Source organism: Myotis daubentonii, chromosome 9, assembly GCF_963259705.1.
Source record: "Myotis daubentonii chromosome 9, mMyoDau2.1, whole genome shotgun sequence".
Lineage (NCBI taxonomy): Eukaryota > Metazoa > Chordata > Mammalia > Chiroptera > Vespertilionidae > Myotis > Myotis daubentonii.
In genome coordinates this window covers 82,497,540-82,513,615 of record NC_081848.1, presented here as the reverse complement: position 1 = coordinate 82,513,615, position 16,076 = coordinate 82,497,540, and the positions used below count along the sequence as shown (strand labels likewise).

At 55.1% G+C, this 16,076-nt stretch overlaps 2 protein-coding genes across 11 annotated transcripts in view; one reads left to right on the top strand and one right to left on the bottom strand.

Moving 5' to 3' along the window:
- The window catches only part of LOC132241508 (phospholipase A and acyltransferase 3-like), a 189,458-nt gene that overhangs the window by 121,871 nt on the left and 51,511 nt on the right, over nucleotides 1–16,076 (top strand). For 4 of the 10 annotated variants that reach the window (XM_059710340.1, XM_059710345.1, XM_059710338.1 and 1 more), the window contains exon 2: nucleotides 3,433–3,541. The exons of 1 other annotated variant lie outside the window; for it this stretch is intronic. In XM_059710340.1, coding sequence (XP_059566323.1) covers nucleotides 3,433–3,541 — 109 coding nt within the window. Of the gene's footprint in view, nucleotides 1–3,432; nucleotides 3,542–5,220; nucleotides 5,490–10,463; nucleotides 10,625–10,788; nucleotides 11,045–14,920; nucleotides 15,053–16,076 lie in introns of those variants that run through there. 5 more of the 10 variants (XM_059710342.1, XM_059710352.1, XM_059710351.1 and 2 more) reach the window with 4 other exon arrangements.
- The window catches only part of LOC132241499 (uncharacterized), a 234,586-nt gene that overhangs the window by 197,028 nt on the left and 21,482 nt on the right, over nucleotides 1–16,076 (bottom strand). The window lies entirely within an intron of this gene.

The following is a 16,076-nucleotide window of genomic DNA, read 5'->3' as shown; positions in this document are numbered from 1 at the left end:
AACAAGCACCCCCTTAAGCTAGTCCAGGGAGAGCAGGTGTAGTCTGAGGACCTCTGTGAAGAGGAAGGGGATTCTGGGAAAACCCAGCATCAGGAGCTGTCATGAGGCTGGTCTGCCAGGGCCTAGAGCTGGGAGGCGTCAGGGTCAAGGTGGTTCCAGGCATCTCAGCCCCGGGAGTTTACGCACCTCCACTCTGGTGCTCTGCCATCCACATGATGTGACTCGGTTGGCTTCCTTTTTCTTTTCTTTTTTTTCTAAAAATAATTTTTATTGATTTTGAGAGAGAGAGAGAGAGATTGAGAGAAATATCGATGTGACAGCAGAACATCAACTGGCTGTCTCCTGCAAGCCCCTCACGGGGGATAGAGCCACAACCTGAGCATGTCCCCTGTCCGGGAATCAGACCATCAACCTTTTGGTTATGGGTCAAAGCCCAGCCACCTGCCACACCGGCCAGGGCCCAGCCAGCTCTCTTCATGTGCCTGCTCCCTTCTCTCCCGCTATTACCAGGAGCTTCTATTTGGTCTGAGTTGGTGGTGTCTCCTCCCACCCATGGTCCACTGGTGTCACTCTTGCCTCCAAACTAGTTTTTAATTTGCATTTAAATTGCATTGAAACGATTTTTCAGTTTCAGCCCCTACTGCCCAGAAGCTTTTTTTTTTTTTTTCATTTCTTGGTTCAAATTTCTGAGCGAGGGGGTGTGGTTAGTCCAGCTCCACTTCTCACGGTGGATCATAGGCTGCTGACCTGCTTGGGGCCCTGACTCCTTCCAGTCCAGCTGGATCTTGTCCAGTTTGATCACATCACAGGGTGTGAAACAGCTGCCTGGGCACCTGGGATAGTGGGGAATCATCTTCCCTTAAAAGGAAATTTGAACATAATAGGCCGTAATAGAAACTTCCAATAATAGGAACTTAACATTAAAAAATTATAAAACCTTTTCATCTTTTACTTCATGATTTTGGCCTTTATCCTTAGAGTGTCTTTCCTAATTCCAAGCTCTGATACACATACATCTTTATTAGTTAAAAAATGGCTTTGTGGTTTTATGTTACATTTAACTATTACTTTTAATATAAATATATATATATATATATATATATATATATATATATATATATATATATATATATATATATATATAATTGATTTCTTTACAAAGGAGAAGGGAGAGGGATGGAGAATTAGAAACATTGATGAGAGCAAAACATTGATCAGCTGCCTCCTGCACACCTCCTAATGGGATATGCCTGCAACCAAGGTACAGGCCCTTGACTGGAATCGAACCTGGGACCCTTCAGTCAGAAGGCCGATGTTCTATCCACTGAGCCAAAAAGGTTAGGGCTTAAGGATTACTTTTAAAATATATATTTTAAAATTGATTTTAGAGAAAGGAAAAGAAAGAGGGGGGGGAATATCAATGATCAGAGAGAATTATTGATTGGTTGCCTCCTGCACGCTCCCTACTGGGGTTTGAGTCTGACACCTGGACATGTGCCCTGGCTGGGAATCAAACCATGATCTTCTGGTTCATGGGTTGATGCTCAACCACTGAGCAACACCAGCATGGCGGTGTTACTTTTTTTTTTTAAATATATTTTTATTGATTTCAGAGGGGAAGGGAGAGGGAGAGGGAGATAGAAACATCAATGATGAGAGATAATCATTGATCGGCTGGTTCCTGCACGCCTTCTACTGGGGATCCAGCCCACAACCCGGTCATGTGCCCTGACAGGGTGTCCAACCGTGTCCTCCTAGTTTATAGGTCCATGCAGGGCAATATTACTTATTTTAAGCAGCATTAACATGGTCATAGTTGCAGGTTCCAGATGGGAGGTGGTTTCAAGGTGACAGATAATGTCCTCCATTTTCAGTTAAAAAAATCAAGTTCATCATGAGGGGTTTTTGCCCATCTAAACATCTTAAAACATTTTTTATTAGGGAAGGAACTCATGTTGGTAGAAAACCAATTAAATCATATAGCATAAAATATTAACGTCCCAACCCCCACAGTACATAATGTACAACAGTTTGGCGTCTTTTCCTCAGGTCATACATTGTGTATAATACATTTTGCCTTATGAATGTATACACATGTATTTTAAGCAAAAATAGAGATAATAATATTTCTCAGATACTTTTTTCAATTATTTCCATGTCTGCTCATGAAAATCCACCTTCTTCTCTCTAGTGAGCAGTAAATATGGATGTGGAGTAACTTATTTAATTGGTTTTTATCAATGGTTGTTTAGGTCGTTTTTCCAATGTGAATGTTGGAGGCCAGATGGCGTGTTTTAATTTGCTGGTTAAAGAAAATGGCTGCTCCACAGCCCTTTGTGGCTCTGTTTCTGTGGGGAGGATAAAGGCCTTTTGTCCGACAATCCCGTGGGTGCAGGCTCAGCCTCGCCATTGTCCCGCCTGGGCTGGGTGGGGCCCGGTTCCTGTGCTGCCTGTGGACCCCCAGCCCTGCCCTGGAGAGAGGCAGCTCTTCCCAGCGCTTCCTGCTGGTCCCCGAGCTGAGGGAGGGAGGCCGCACTGCTGATCCCTTTATGACAGGAGCCGGCAAACCTGCTGGAAAGGGCCCGAGAGGGAAGACTTAGGCCCTGCAGGCCCTGTGGTCTCCACTGCAGGGACTCAGCTCTGCGTGTAGGAAGCGTCCGTGGACAATGCAGGTGCCGGGGTGTGGCCGCGGCCGGGAAACGGTCTGGCCTCTGCCGTGTGAATTTCCTGTGTCACCGAACAGTAACCTTTTGACGTTTCCTCCAGCCCCTGGACAAGGGTGGACACCATCCTCAGCCTCACGCGGGAACAAGCAGAGGCACAGAGTGGGCGCCCGGATTACAGAACGTGCGCTTCTGACTGTGCACCAGGATTTCTCGAGTTCTTGGTTTTGATTCAGCTGACTTGGCTGTGTCTGTCATGAAGTCATTGTTCCGCTAGTGAGATTTCAGTGCTGGAAGGAGAGCCAGACCCTTAGATCCTGGCAGCCTGCCCGCCTGCAGGCCCCTCTCTCGTAGGGCTGTTGTTGTGTTGGTTCTCTTCCTCCATCTTCCCAACGGCCAGCATCCGGTGTGCCTCATGTGTGGTTCTTTACTCTGTGCGATTCTTGTCTTGTTGTTGTTACTGTTTAAAATTTATTTTCTCAGGGGTGGCTCTCATAGACGTGCATTTCTGGGTTCGGTGGGACATCTTTAATTGATGGAAGTGGCTCCAGACACCCTGTCCATCTCTTCTTTTCCCCCAAGGAGCTCACTTCCAGCTCAGCAGCCCCAGTAAAGGAGGGACTTCCCATCTGTGCGAGGAGAGCTCCCTCTTCCGTTTCCTGCAGGAGATGATCAGAGGGAGCTTGCAGGCTGGGCTGGGGCTCCTTACAGGTCAGGTTCTAGAATGTTCCCTGTGAGGACTAACCTCAGCCTGTCTCTGGTTTTTCAGTCACAGGCCGAACCAAAACCTGGAGACCTGATTGAGATTTTCCGCCCTGGCTACCAGCACTGGGCCCTCTACGTGGGGGATGGCTACGTGGTGCACCTGGCTCCTCCAGGTGAGGCTGGTTCTCCGCTGAAGCTCAGGGCAGAGGTGGGAGTGTCAGCGGCTGCGCACTCGCGCCCTGTTGGGCTCCCCCTGGCCATTGGCTGCATGATGTTCCCTGTCAGGTCTGCAGCCGCTCCTCTTCCTCAGCAGCGAGTTCGTGGAGGACGGACTGTTGGCCTTTGTTCCAGGTGATACTGGGGCTCACTTCCAGCCAACCCACTGTCCCAGGGAAGCACCCCGTTGTGTGTGCTCCATGTTCTGGGGGCAGATGAGGAGGACACAGCGTACAGCCGGCTCAGAGGCATGGAAGGAGCGTGGCCTCCCACTTAGCAGACCCGTTTGGGGTCCTGGGGCCTCCGCTTGCCGAGCTGGTACTTGCCCGTGTGACTTGCCCCCTAAGCTCAGTTGCACCCCCTGTAGAGCAATGAGAACCCCACCTCCCGGTCGTGCAGGGTGGGATGCAGGACAGTACGGGGGAGCCCAGGCGGGGCCGGCGGGTGCCGGGTCAACCCCCCTTCCCTCCCAGAGCATCATGGCATTAAAGCAAAGGCCGAAAGCCTGGGAACCACCAACAGCAGGGAACGGGCCAAATAAAATCGATGCCTGCATTTCATGGCTGATGGTGCAACCGTTACAAACAGCTGTACAGCAGGTGTGTGCACACACATGTGAATTTGAAAGCCAAATGCAGGCTTTAAAAACTGAGGGTTATGGAGGAATAACTTACTGTTTTATTTTATTGTTAATCCTCATCTGAGGATATTTTTTCATTCATTTTTAGAGAAGGGAGAGGGAGAGAGAGAGAGAGAGAGAAACATCAATGTGAGAAACATCTCGCCCTCTCTGTGTACAAGACGATGCTCCAACCAACTGAGCCACACTGGCCAGTGTAAAATGCCCTTTAAAAAGAAAATAAGAACTGATGAACTAAAGAGTAGACACACACACACACACACAGCCAGTGAATGTAGAAGCTGGTCATTGGATGAACTGGCTGTTCAGAGATTGACGTCATACCAACAGGCTTTCTGTGAGCCCAGCTCCATCCGGCAGGTCCACTGGCCCCTCCCTGAGGGCTCCAGGGCCCATCACTCACCTTCTCCTGTCAGCTTTCCCAGAAGCCTGGGTGAGGCAGGAGGCGGGTGTCCTGTTAGGGGCAAATCTGAGAATTCAGAGCTGGGAGAGTGTGGCCACCACCTGACCCAGGCCCTTCCATCTGTAAGTGATGACAGCCCCTGAGAGGAGAAGGGACTGGCCTGAGGCCACACGGTGGGTGGGGCTCTGGGTTTGCAGGTCAGGCCTGGGCTTGCCCAGCAGCCTCCTTTCCTACTATTGGAAACATGTCACCCTGGCCGCTGAGGGCCCACCCTGCTCTGGCTGGGCTGCACCTGGGGTCTGTGCCCCATACCCTCTGCCCCTCCTGCGTCTTTCAGGGACGTCTGCACCCACAGGGGCCTTTAGAAGAATCCACATCCTCGGCTTTAGAAATGAGGGAGCCAGAGTCCAGGGGCATCTGTGACTTCTCCAAGGGCACCCAGGCGGGGGTCGGCCTGTGTTTGAGTTTAAAGCCAGGCAGGGGGCCGGCCGTTCCCCAGCTCATCCTCACTGATGATGCCCAGGGCAGTGGGGCTGCCTGCTTGCCCGCTCTCAGCCCCGACCATCAGCCTCTTTCCTCTTTGGGAACCACAGGTAACATCCCAGGAGCTGCGTTGGCCAACCTCATGTCCTCCGGGTCCTTGAGGGCCATAGTGAAAAAGCAGCTGCTGTGCGTGGTGACCGGGAAAGACAAGTACCGTGTCAATAACAAGCATGACCGGAAGCACAAACCACTGCCTCCCAGCAAAATCCTGCGGCGGGCACAGGAGCTGGTGGGGCAGGAGATGCGCTGCAATCTGACCAGCGACAACTGTGAGCACTTCGTGAATGAGCTGCGCTACGGAGTCTCCCGCAGTGACCAGGTGCGTCCTCCGCCCGTGTCCCTGTCCCCAGGAACCAGACCATTCCCTCCGCTGACAGTGGCCGGGCACCGTGTGGGCGGACGGGGCGGAGGTGGAGGCACAAATGAGACAAAATAGCAGGGACAGAATCCCTGCCCTCGAGGGAGTGACAGTCGGGGTAGGGATGAGAGTGGGGAGAAGTGCCAGTCGCTGTGCAGACCAGTGAGTTTAGGGGGTGATGTTGCAGCCATGACAGTCACTCTGGCCCCTCCATAGCTCCAGAGGAGGGTTGTTTTATCCCCACTTCACAGATGGGGAAACTGAGGCTCACAGTGCTTTACTAGCTCACCCAACTCATTCCACCACTAGGCATTGAGTCTCTAGCACCTGACAGCCACGTGCAGAGGTGGGATTTGAACCCAGGTGCCTGATCCAGGAGGCATCACAGAAGAGGCAGCGCCCGAGCTGAATCTGATTTAATTCTTTTCATTAAACTGAAGCTGGAAAATGAGCTGGAGATGACCAGGGGTGACAAGTACTGCAGGCCGAGGGAGGAGGAAAAGTGGGAGCCAGGAGGAGGAAGAGCCAGACAGACGTTTTCTGGGAAGGGCCGGGGGGTGCACCTTTTGGGCTCTGGCCCACGTGGGCTCTGTCTCTCCACTCCACTCCACAGCTTTGTGCAGGAACGCAGTCGTGGACAATCCCTAACGGAGTGGGTGAGGCCGTTCCTAAAGAAGCTTTTTATGAAAACTGTGGTGGGTGTTAGAATCGCCGAAGGAGGAATGCACAAGGCCAAAAGGGGTAAAGAATCATGAGTTTATTAGGTCACCTCGAGACCAGATGGGCTGAGCCCCAAAATGGGGCCCGCACCCAGGGATGGGGGGTCAGGGGTTTTAACGGACTCCAGGCGGCTTTCTCTGGACGGAGAATTCTCTAGGCGGGTCCTGAGGGGAAGGATAATGGTCTTAGCAAGTGGAATGTGGTCTAAGCAAAAGGGAATGTCGGTTGTGAAGTGGCCTAGAGGTCAGTGCCCAGGGGAGGGGGTATCGACTCAATTATGCGATCAGACCTGGCAGTGGGTTGGCTTGGGCTCCCGTGCCATAGTTTGCTGACTCCTGGTCTCAGATAATTTGAAAAACCACATACCCCTCACACATTCTTAGCTGACATCAAACATTTAAACAGTTTATAAATACTAAAGAGTTCAGAGGACGGCATTTTTGGTACGTGGTACACATGTGTCTATTTTCTTCACGTCCTTGGCGTTGCACAGTTAGCTCGTGCAGTTAATGGGAAATGCCTGCATGTCATTTAAATAGTCAGAGCAGGCATTACTGCCAACCAGTCAGCCAAAGAAGACCTAATTTCATTCATTTATTTTTTTTAAATATATTTTATTGATTTTTTACAGAGAGGAAGGGAGAGAGATAGAGAATTAGAAACATCGATGAGAGAAACATCGATCAGCTGCCTCGTGCACATCTCCTACTGGGGATGTGCCCGCAACCCAGGTACATGCCCTTGACCAGAATCGAACCTGGAACCTTTCAGTCCGAAGGCCGACGCTCTATCCACTGAGCCAAACCGGTTTCGGCTTTCATTGATTTATGTGCATTTATTTAGTGTTAATCCTCATCCGAGGTTGTTTTTCCATTGATTTTAGAGAGTGGAAGGGAGGGGAGAGACACAGAGAGAGAAACATTGATGTGAAGGAGATAGATACATCCATTGGTTGCCTTCCCCCTAAGCCCTATCTAGGGCCGGGGATGAGCCTGCAACTGAGGTACGTGCACTTGACCTGAATCGAACCTGGCACCCTTCTTTCCACTGTATCCACTGAGGCCAAACCCGCTAGGGCCAGACTTCACTTCTTTTAGGAAAAAAGCTGGCTTCCCCCTCCCCCCAACTCAAATGAATACATTACAGCAGGTTTCCAAGGCAACTGTCTGGGGCCAGAATTCCCATCTAAAGTAACAGAGGTGGAGGGAGCCTCCCAGGGGGGATGTGGTCTCCTGGTTCTTCCCACGGCCTGTCTGTTTGGAAGCAGTGGGTGCCCCATCCTCGCTGGAACCTTACGCCTCGTCCAAGGCTGTAGATCCTGGTCCGTGAGGACGAAGCTCCTCTTCTGTGAGGGGGAGAAGGGCTGTGGTGAAAGGGGAGGGGCAGGGAACCCACTGGGAAGTGCCCCCTGGTGCCCGCGGGGACCCTGCTGTGGGGTCTCCCTCCTTTGAGCTGAGGTGGGAGGCTGGCAGCCTGCGGGTCCAGCTGCCCATCATGCATCTGTGCTGGAACCCCAGAGGGCCAATCTAGGGGACCCGAGCGTTTCAGGGGTGGTTGGCTGCCTGCTGTGCTTTCCAGTGACTGGGGGGAGGTCTCTTCCCCTGAGCAGCTTGTCCCTGGCGCTTCCCTTCTGAGCTCCTTCCAAGGCCAGGAACTTGGCCTTGCCTGTCTGTCTCACTCTTACTCCTTCCTGCTCCCTGACTCTGTCTGCAGAGACTCCCTCCATCTCCCTCTGTAAACGAGTGGACGCCCCTAGGCCCCTAGGAGAAGCAGAAGGCTGCCAGGAGAAGAACTGTCCAGCCAACCTCTGAACTGGTCCCTGAGCGCCTCTCAGAGCGCTTACTGACAGGGGCTGCCCCTGGGAACCCCCTCTGCCCCGGGACAGGCATGTGTGGCCTGCAGCTCAGGAGTGTCTTTCTCATGGACCTGGGTGCCGTCCTGTCCTTTGAAATGTCTTCGTCCACCCTGGCCTCGTAGCTCTGTTGGTTGGGTGTCATCCTGCACAGAAGGAGGTCGCCAGTTCAGTTCCTGGTCAGGCACACACGTTGTTTGCAGGCTTGACCCCCGCAGGGGTGTGAGCAGGAGGCAGCCCATCCATGTGCTCTCACATGGATGCTTCTCTCCCTCTCTCTCCCTTCCTCTCTCTCAAAATCAATAAACTATTCTTAACAAAACATGTAGAGAGATGCTGTTACGGCAAAGTTACCAAATATGGGAAACAGACTGCCAAGCACTAGGGAGATGCAGAAATGCCCCTTTATCCCCAAATGCAGGGCTGCTGGCTCAGGGGAATCAGTTTCCCAAAAGCTGAGCAAAACCTATTCTGCTGAACCCAGATATATGTGTCCCTAGATTCTGTTTCTTGCTTCCGGGTCTCTGTGTGGTTTTGTCTAAAAGCTATTTTGCTGCAAAGTAGGTGATAAGAAATCTTCTAGCTGACACTTGACAGGTTCAGAATCGGCCGGGGTCGCGCACCTATGACATGACGCCATAATGGATCAAAAGAGATTTGATTCCCGACATCTGGGTGCAGGTGGGCTGAGACCCAGAAAGGCATCAGGGGAGAGAGCAGGGAGAGACAGGTTTCTGTGGATCCTGGCTGGCTGCGAGCCGCTCTGCTGACCTGGGGGTCTGGTCCGTCCTTGATTCCTCCCATGCCAGGTGTCCCCTGGTTCTCTGAGCTGTGCTGTGCTCAAGGCTGCAAGCTGTCTGCGAGACGTCTGCTAAGCACAACAAGTCTTTCTCTGCCCCGTTTTATTCTCTGTAAACCTTTCATTCCCACTGGGAACATCTACGTCTGGGTTTCAGTTCAAGACTCTGCAAACTTATTGTTCCAGGATGTGGGTTTGCACCGTGCAGCAGCGAGGGCTACAAGGATTATAGATCAGCAGCATCCTGTCACGGCTGGGGGTTGGGTTAAGCTGTCTTCACACTGTTCCTATCATCACGCCTGCTGTCCTTATCCATTACAATGCAGTGTCAGGAGGGCCCGGCCTCTGCCTCCTCTCCCGTGGGAGCCTGGGAGCCTGGGAGCCTGGCTTCCATCCGTCCAGCGGGCTGACACCGGGCCCAACCGCACTGATGCTGACCGGCCCTTTGCAAATTCTCATTACGCGGACTGCTGAGCCCCGCTGTCCCCCTCCTGTGTGCACCCTTTAAAACACCAGTCAGCTCTGGAGCTCAGGAAAGTCTGTTTATCGCCGACACGTGGGAGCGTGTCTGAGTGTCTCTGAATGGAGTGGGCGGTGCGGCTTTTCCTTCCCCAGCAGCTCACCTGGCGCCAAGTCACGGTCTTCCACAGAAACCTGCTATGTGCTCTGTTTTGAGCATTTTTCCTTCCGGCGGAGGAGGCTTAGGTGGGCCTGTTAGGACACCAGGCGTCCTGGTCCCTGTCACTGGGCGTGGGGTGGCTTTGGGGAGTTCTTTCCACGGTCCCTCCTCAGTCTTCTCCTCTGTACAGTGGGCATCTAACACGGGTGTCAGTAGGGTTTGGGGCAGATGGAGACAATTGAGAGCCTGGGAAGTCCCGCCCAGTGTTGACGCCTGGAAAGCAGCCGCTCTCGGGGTCTTCGCCCGCTTCCCCAGCACAGCGGTGTGGGCAGGGGTGGCTCACACGGCGTTGCTGAGTGCACGACCCTCAGGGACCATCCTGATGTCTCCACCGCCTCATCCCTGCTGTCCGAGTATCCGCTTCCTTGTCCAGAACCCTCCCGGTCAGCGCAGAAGCAGGTGATCTCGCTCCATGAGGCGCTGCCCAGTCACGACATGGGATCAGCAGCTCCTCCCCCAGCGCCCACGCTGTGCCTGGGCCGGGCTCAGCTCCTGGGCCGCCCAGAACCATCCCAGCCCAGCCCTGGGCGTGAGAGCTCACAGGGGGTTCCCCCAACTCTGCACGTGCTTCAGGCTCCCGGTGGCCAGCCCTCACCTAGACCGTCCGGGCACTGCCTGTGTCCTTCCCCCGGCACCCCCTGCGGCTCTCTGAGCCTTTCAGCACCCACAGGGCCCCTGTTTCCCTCACACCCACAGCTCCTTCCCCCTCCTGTTCTCTCCCCGCCTGTTCTCCGCTCTCCTGGTGGCCTGTTGCCCTGCAAACAACCACTCCTTCTGTGGTTCCGTGAAGGGGACACGGGTCTCTCCTGAGTGAAGATTCTTGGTGGGTGTGTCCGTGGCCAGGCCCCTGACGTGAAGCGTGACACCACATCTCTTGTGCTGCAGGTCACCAAAGCGCTCCTGGGTGTCGGCGTGGGGATCGTCACCTCGGCGGGCAGTGCTGTTGTCAGCTATGCACCTGGCGTGCTAGGAGGCTTAGCTGTAATAGGTGTGGCCATCACAAGCCTCATCAGGGCCCTGCGGCACTGAGCCGAACAGGAAGAGCGGTGAGGTCACAGCATCATCCTAGCGGCAACCTGTTAGGCTGGAAAAGACTAGCTTAGCCAGCGGGGGTGGGGTTTGCTTTATAGATTCCACTCAGTTTTATACTCATTTAGGCCAATGTTTTTTAAAAATATGTTTTTATTGACTTTTTTTTTTTTTTTTTTAGAAACAGAGGAAGGGGCCGGGAATAGAGGGAAACATTGATGGGAGAAATTCATCAGTGGCCGCCTCCTGCACGCTTCCTACTGGGGATCCAGCCTCCAGGATTTGAACCAGAGACCCCTTGGTTCATGGATCAACACTCAAGCCACACCAGCCAGGCCATTCAGGCTGCTTTCAGTGGAGCTATAAAAGCACAGGAAGATTTAATTGGGGAAATACGGCTGGTGTGAATGCTATTAAAGATACAGTTGGGCTCTGTCTTGCACTGAATGCTTGTGTCCCCCTCCACCCCGCATTCACATTGCAGCCCTAACCCCCAATGTGCTGGTGTTCGGAGCTGGGCCTCTGGGAGGTCATGAGGCTCAGAGGAGGTCATGAGGTGGTGGTGAGGGTGCGGGAGGGCATGATGGGATTGGTGCCCTTACAAGACAGACCAGAGCCCTCTCTCCTCCACGTGAGGACAGAGCGAGAAGGTGGCCATTTGCAAGCCAGGAAGAGGTTCCGCCAGGAACTGCATCTGCCAGCACCTTCGCCTTGAACTTGTCCGCTTCCAGGACGGTGAGAAATGAATGTCTGTGCTGAGCCCCCAGCCGGGGGTGTGGCCATGGCAGCCGAGCTCAGTGACCGGCTCTTCCCCAGCCGCCTGCGTGCGTCCCGGCCTTTCTCTGCTTTTCCCAGGTTTCCTCTCGGAGGGCGAGGACGGGTGAGGGGCGGGAGACACACCTGTGAGGGCCAGAGCAGGACCATTGGCCCGCCAGGCCGGGGCGCAGCGGCTGGGATTGGGTGGGATTCTCGGCCATGAATGTGACGCAGCCCCAGTGGCCCAGGCTCCTTTCCTCCTGCCACTCTCTCCTCCTCCCGGTTCTGGAACAATTAGTATCGTCATCTCCCCAGCGTCGCTGGTGCCCGGACTCCTCGCTCCACGGCCTTTCTTTCTGCATCAGCTCAGCAGCCTCTCTCCTCAGTGCCTGCAGCTCCTGGGTTCCCTGTTCATTCCCGAGAGAGAATCTGATTGGCTCAGCTTACCGCATCCTAGCTCAGCCTCCTGATTGGCTGCTGCTGGGTCAGGTGACCACACTGAGCCAATCAGTTCTGGTGATGGGGCCAGTCACATGGTTTGAACCTGACCCTGGAGGCAGAGGCAGTTTCACTTGGAGGGGACTGTGGGTGATTCTAAATCCAGGGTTCGGCACCCCTGGTCCAGGGGCACCCAGGGGAGGGGGCGGAGCTGGCACCACCCTGGGGTCCCCCCAGAGCTGCTGGGAGCCTGGGTCTGGTCCCAGGGGAGATTTCCTGCCTAGAATTAGAGCCCGGAGCTCAGGTCTCCCATTAGACCCGAGTCCCCAGATTCCCCGTCTCCCACGGCTATGGGGGAGCTTTAGACCCGGAAACGAGAAAGCCTTCTCCTGTCCCACCCGCTGGGTACTGGGCTCTCAGAGCAGCTGTGCCCTCTGGCCCAGAGGCAGCCTGGGAGCGAGGCCAGCATGGACCCTCCCGGACCCGCACGGAGGCGGACATTGCACCTGGGGATCTGAGCAGGGCCCTGCTGGGCAGCAAGTACAGGTCCTTCTCCTCGTTCTTCAACCTTCTGAAGCCCGAGCTTCGTCCCCGCCTGGAGTCTGTGCACCGAGGGGATCGGGGCCCCAGCGTTCTCCTGCCGGGAAGGCGCAGCCCAGGGGAGGGGGCACCCCAGGTCTCCAGTCAGAGTGTCAGGGGCTGTGCTGCCACCACGGAGAGTGGGCATTCAGTGGGGCCACTGGTGGCAGAGGCCAGGCGAGGAAGAGGAGAGCATGGGGCCCGCCCCTTTAGAGACCACGCCCAGGGCACACTAGGTGCTAGCGGAGGCATACGCTGAGGAGGTTATGTTTTATAAAAGACTCAATTTTATTTTTAGAGAAATTTTAGGTTTATAGAGAAATGGGGAGGAAGGTACAGAGATTTCCCATTTGCCCCCACCCCCCACTCACACAGAGCCTCCCCCATTATCAGCATCCCTGTCCAGAGCGTGTATTTTTGTTATAACTGATGAACCTACATCGGCCCATCATAACAACCCACAGGCCTTAGTTTAGCCCAAGATTCGCTCTGGGTGTGGTGCATTCTATGAATCTGGACACATTATGATGACATGTATCCATCCTTACAGTGTCCCACGGAAGTTTCACGGGCCTCAAAGTGGAGGTGACTCATTTCAATATTCAACCAGGGGCAGCTTGAGCCATAGCAGGACCTGGTCCTCACACTCACGCTCCCGGTTCCAAGCCTCCTAAGTGTCGTCTGCATTAGGTGGGTTTCGCTTACTATTTGCCATCAATTCTGACAGTTTTCCACTCTGTCAGTGTAGGTGACAGCATACAGAACCTGGTCAGTGATAAGCAGATTCTTCTGATCATGAGACGGGTTCTGTCCTGAATTCACTTTCCCATCCACCTCCCACCCATGACTCCCTTCAGGGGACCAGTTCCCTAATATGTGACCCCCCAGTTTCCTGAGAAGGTTCCCTGCCTCCTGTCCCTCCACCTCCACATTCAGTCCCCAGGACCCCCGGTGTCCTTCCCAAATGTCCCATCTGTCCATGATCCTCCTCTGGCCTCAGGGCACAGGATGCCCTGGGCAGCCACAGCCCCTCCTGGCCCTTCCCCACCCTATTCCCCCTCCCTGCCCTCACCTGCCTACCCCCTCCCTCCCCTGGGCTGGCAGAAGGCCTTGCCTTTCCCTCCCCCCAGCTCCCTCTGGCCTCTGCTGCTCTGCACCGCCCCCTTCTCTCTGCCCCCAGCCCCTGCCCCACGCCCACTCCTCTCCTCCCCCCAGACAGACCCCTCCTCTGAGGAGCTGCCCTGAAGGCCCAGCCTGGCTCAGCTGCCAAGCTCAGGGTCCCAGCCCCCGGGACCGCCACCTCCCCCCACGTGGCCATGCTCTGCTGTGGTCCCTGTGCCTGTCTCACCCCCTCTGGGCTTGGAGCTCCATCAGGGGGTCCTGTGTGCTCGGCCCCCCCTCCCTGCATCTCCTGGGTCCTGAGAGGGGCCTGGTTTAGAACAGGAGGGCAGGACCTGTGGGAGCAGGAGGGCTGGAGGGCCAGGGGGCCAGGGCTCAGGCCAGGCAGGCCCAGAATTGGTGTCCTTCTGGAGGAGAACAAAGGCATTTCTCACTCTGAAGGGAAATGTTGGATTAAGGTGAGGCCTGGGCACTGTCCCAGGAGCAGGGCAGTGAGCTGGGGCCTGGTCTGGGGGAGGCAGTGGCTCCCAGGAGCAGTGAAGCAGGTGGACTGAGCTCTGGAGGATGCAGGCGCCTTCCCGGAATCGCCCCACTTCCTGTAAGAGCCCCCCCAGCTGGCTGCTTTTCTGCTGCACCCCAGGCGCTGGGCCTGCCCCTCCCAGGACCCTGTGTGGGTCTGGACACCTGGGCTAATGGGGGCGGGGAGCTGTCCCTGTCTGACCCTGAGAATGAAATGCGCAGCATCAGCAGACACAAGCCTGCCCTTTGCCCAGGATAGTTTCCCGTGGAAACGGGCATAGCCCTGCACAGGGAAGGCGGGCCGGGGCCGCAGGGGGCTGTGGGTGAGGGTCTCCCTCTCAGAGGAGACCAGGGAGTGACAAGCAGCTCTGATGCCCGTAGGCGGGGCCGGTGAGAACGTGCCCTGGAGGCTGCTGCCACCACAGCCACCATCGCAGCAGACGCGGGACCCACAGGATGGAAAAGCCGGGGCCCTGGTGCCCGGGAGCTGCTGGGCTGAGCCTGCGCCCTGCCTCTGCCTCCTGTTCCAGGGACAGCGCCCGCCAGGCTGGGAGCCGCTCTCAGGGGAGCTCTGCTTCTCCCGCCACATGCACCCCGAGGCCACTGAGCCCTGGGCTCCCCGAGGGCCAGGCTCCCGCCTGCTGAGGCCTCCCCGTGGGTCCAGCCCCGAAGGCTGCCCGTGGCTCCTGTCCTCGTGGGGCGGGTACAAGATCAGGGCCCACGCGGGCCTGGGGCTGACCACTGGGCCTCCCATGCCCCGTCCTGCAGTGGGAGCCCGTGTCCAGGGCAGGGCAGGAGTAAGGCTTCCCTCCGACGCTCACAGCTTCTGGGCGGCTCCCAGGCCCAGCCATTCCAGGCCTTGAGGTGAGTTGTCGTGGGCCTGTCCCCTGAGAAATGCTGACAGTCCCTTTAACCACTTAGTGTTCAGTCCTTCTGAATAAATAGGAAAATGAAAGCAAAAGTGTCCACTCGGGTATAAAACCTGTTGCACTAGGAGCAGAAAGCAGACCCTGCCCTGGCGCACAATGGCTTCGGTAAGTCCCCAGCTCTTTCTAGAACCGGCTCTGCAGGGGAGGGCAGCTCCCTGCATTAAATGAGGGCTTCGGGCTGTGTTCCTCAGGCTAGTCTGGCTCTCTGAGAAACAAGCACCCCCTTAGGCTAGTCCAGGGAGAGCAGGTGTAGTCTGAGGACCTCTGTGGGGAGGGAAGGGGATTCTGGGAAAACCCAGCGTCAGGAGCTGTCATGAGGCTGGTCTGCCAGGGCCTAGAGCTGGGAGGCGTCAGGGTCAAGGTGGTTCCAGGCATCTCAGCCCCGGGAGTTTACGCACCTCCACTCTGCCATTCAAATGGATGGGACTGGGCTCGCTTTCTTTTTCTTCCTTTCTTTCTTTCTTTTTTTTTTTTTTAATATATTTATATGAGAGAGAGAGAGAGAGAGAGAGAAGTATCGATGTGAGAGCAGAACATCGACTGGCTGCCTCCTACAAGCCCCTCACCTGAGCATGTGCCCTGACTGAAACCATCAACCTTTTGGTTATAGGTTAACACCCAGCCACCAGCCACACCGGCCAGGGCCCAGCTAGTTCTCTTCATATGCCTGCTCCCTTCTCTCCCACTATTACCAGGGGCTTCTATTTGGTCCAAGTTGGTGGTGTCTCCTCCCATCCATGGTCCATTGGTGCCTTTCTTGCCTCCTTACATCACAATTTTTCAGTTTCAGCCCCTACTGCGAAAAAGCTATATTTTTTTTCATTTCTTCGTTCAAATGTCTGAGAGCGAGAGGATTTGATTAGTCCAGCTCCACTTCTCTCGGCGGATCATAAGATGCTGACCTGCTTGGGGCCCTGACTCCTTCTGGTCCAGCTAGATCTAGTCCAGTTTGATCTCTTCACATGGTGTGAAACAGCTGTCTGGGCACCTGGGATTGTGGGTGATCATCTTCCCTTAAAAGGAAATCCTATACAGTAAGAGAGGAATATGCTAACTAGCCGTTATGCCCTGAGGGGTAACGACCAAGCACATCAGGACCAGATCACAGATCAGCAAGAAGGTGGGCCAG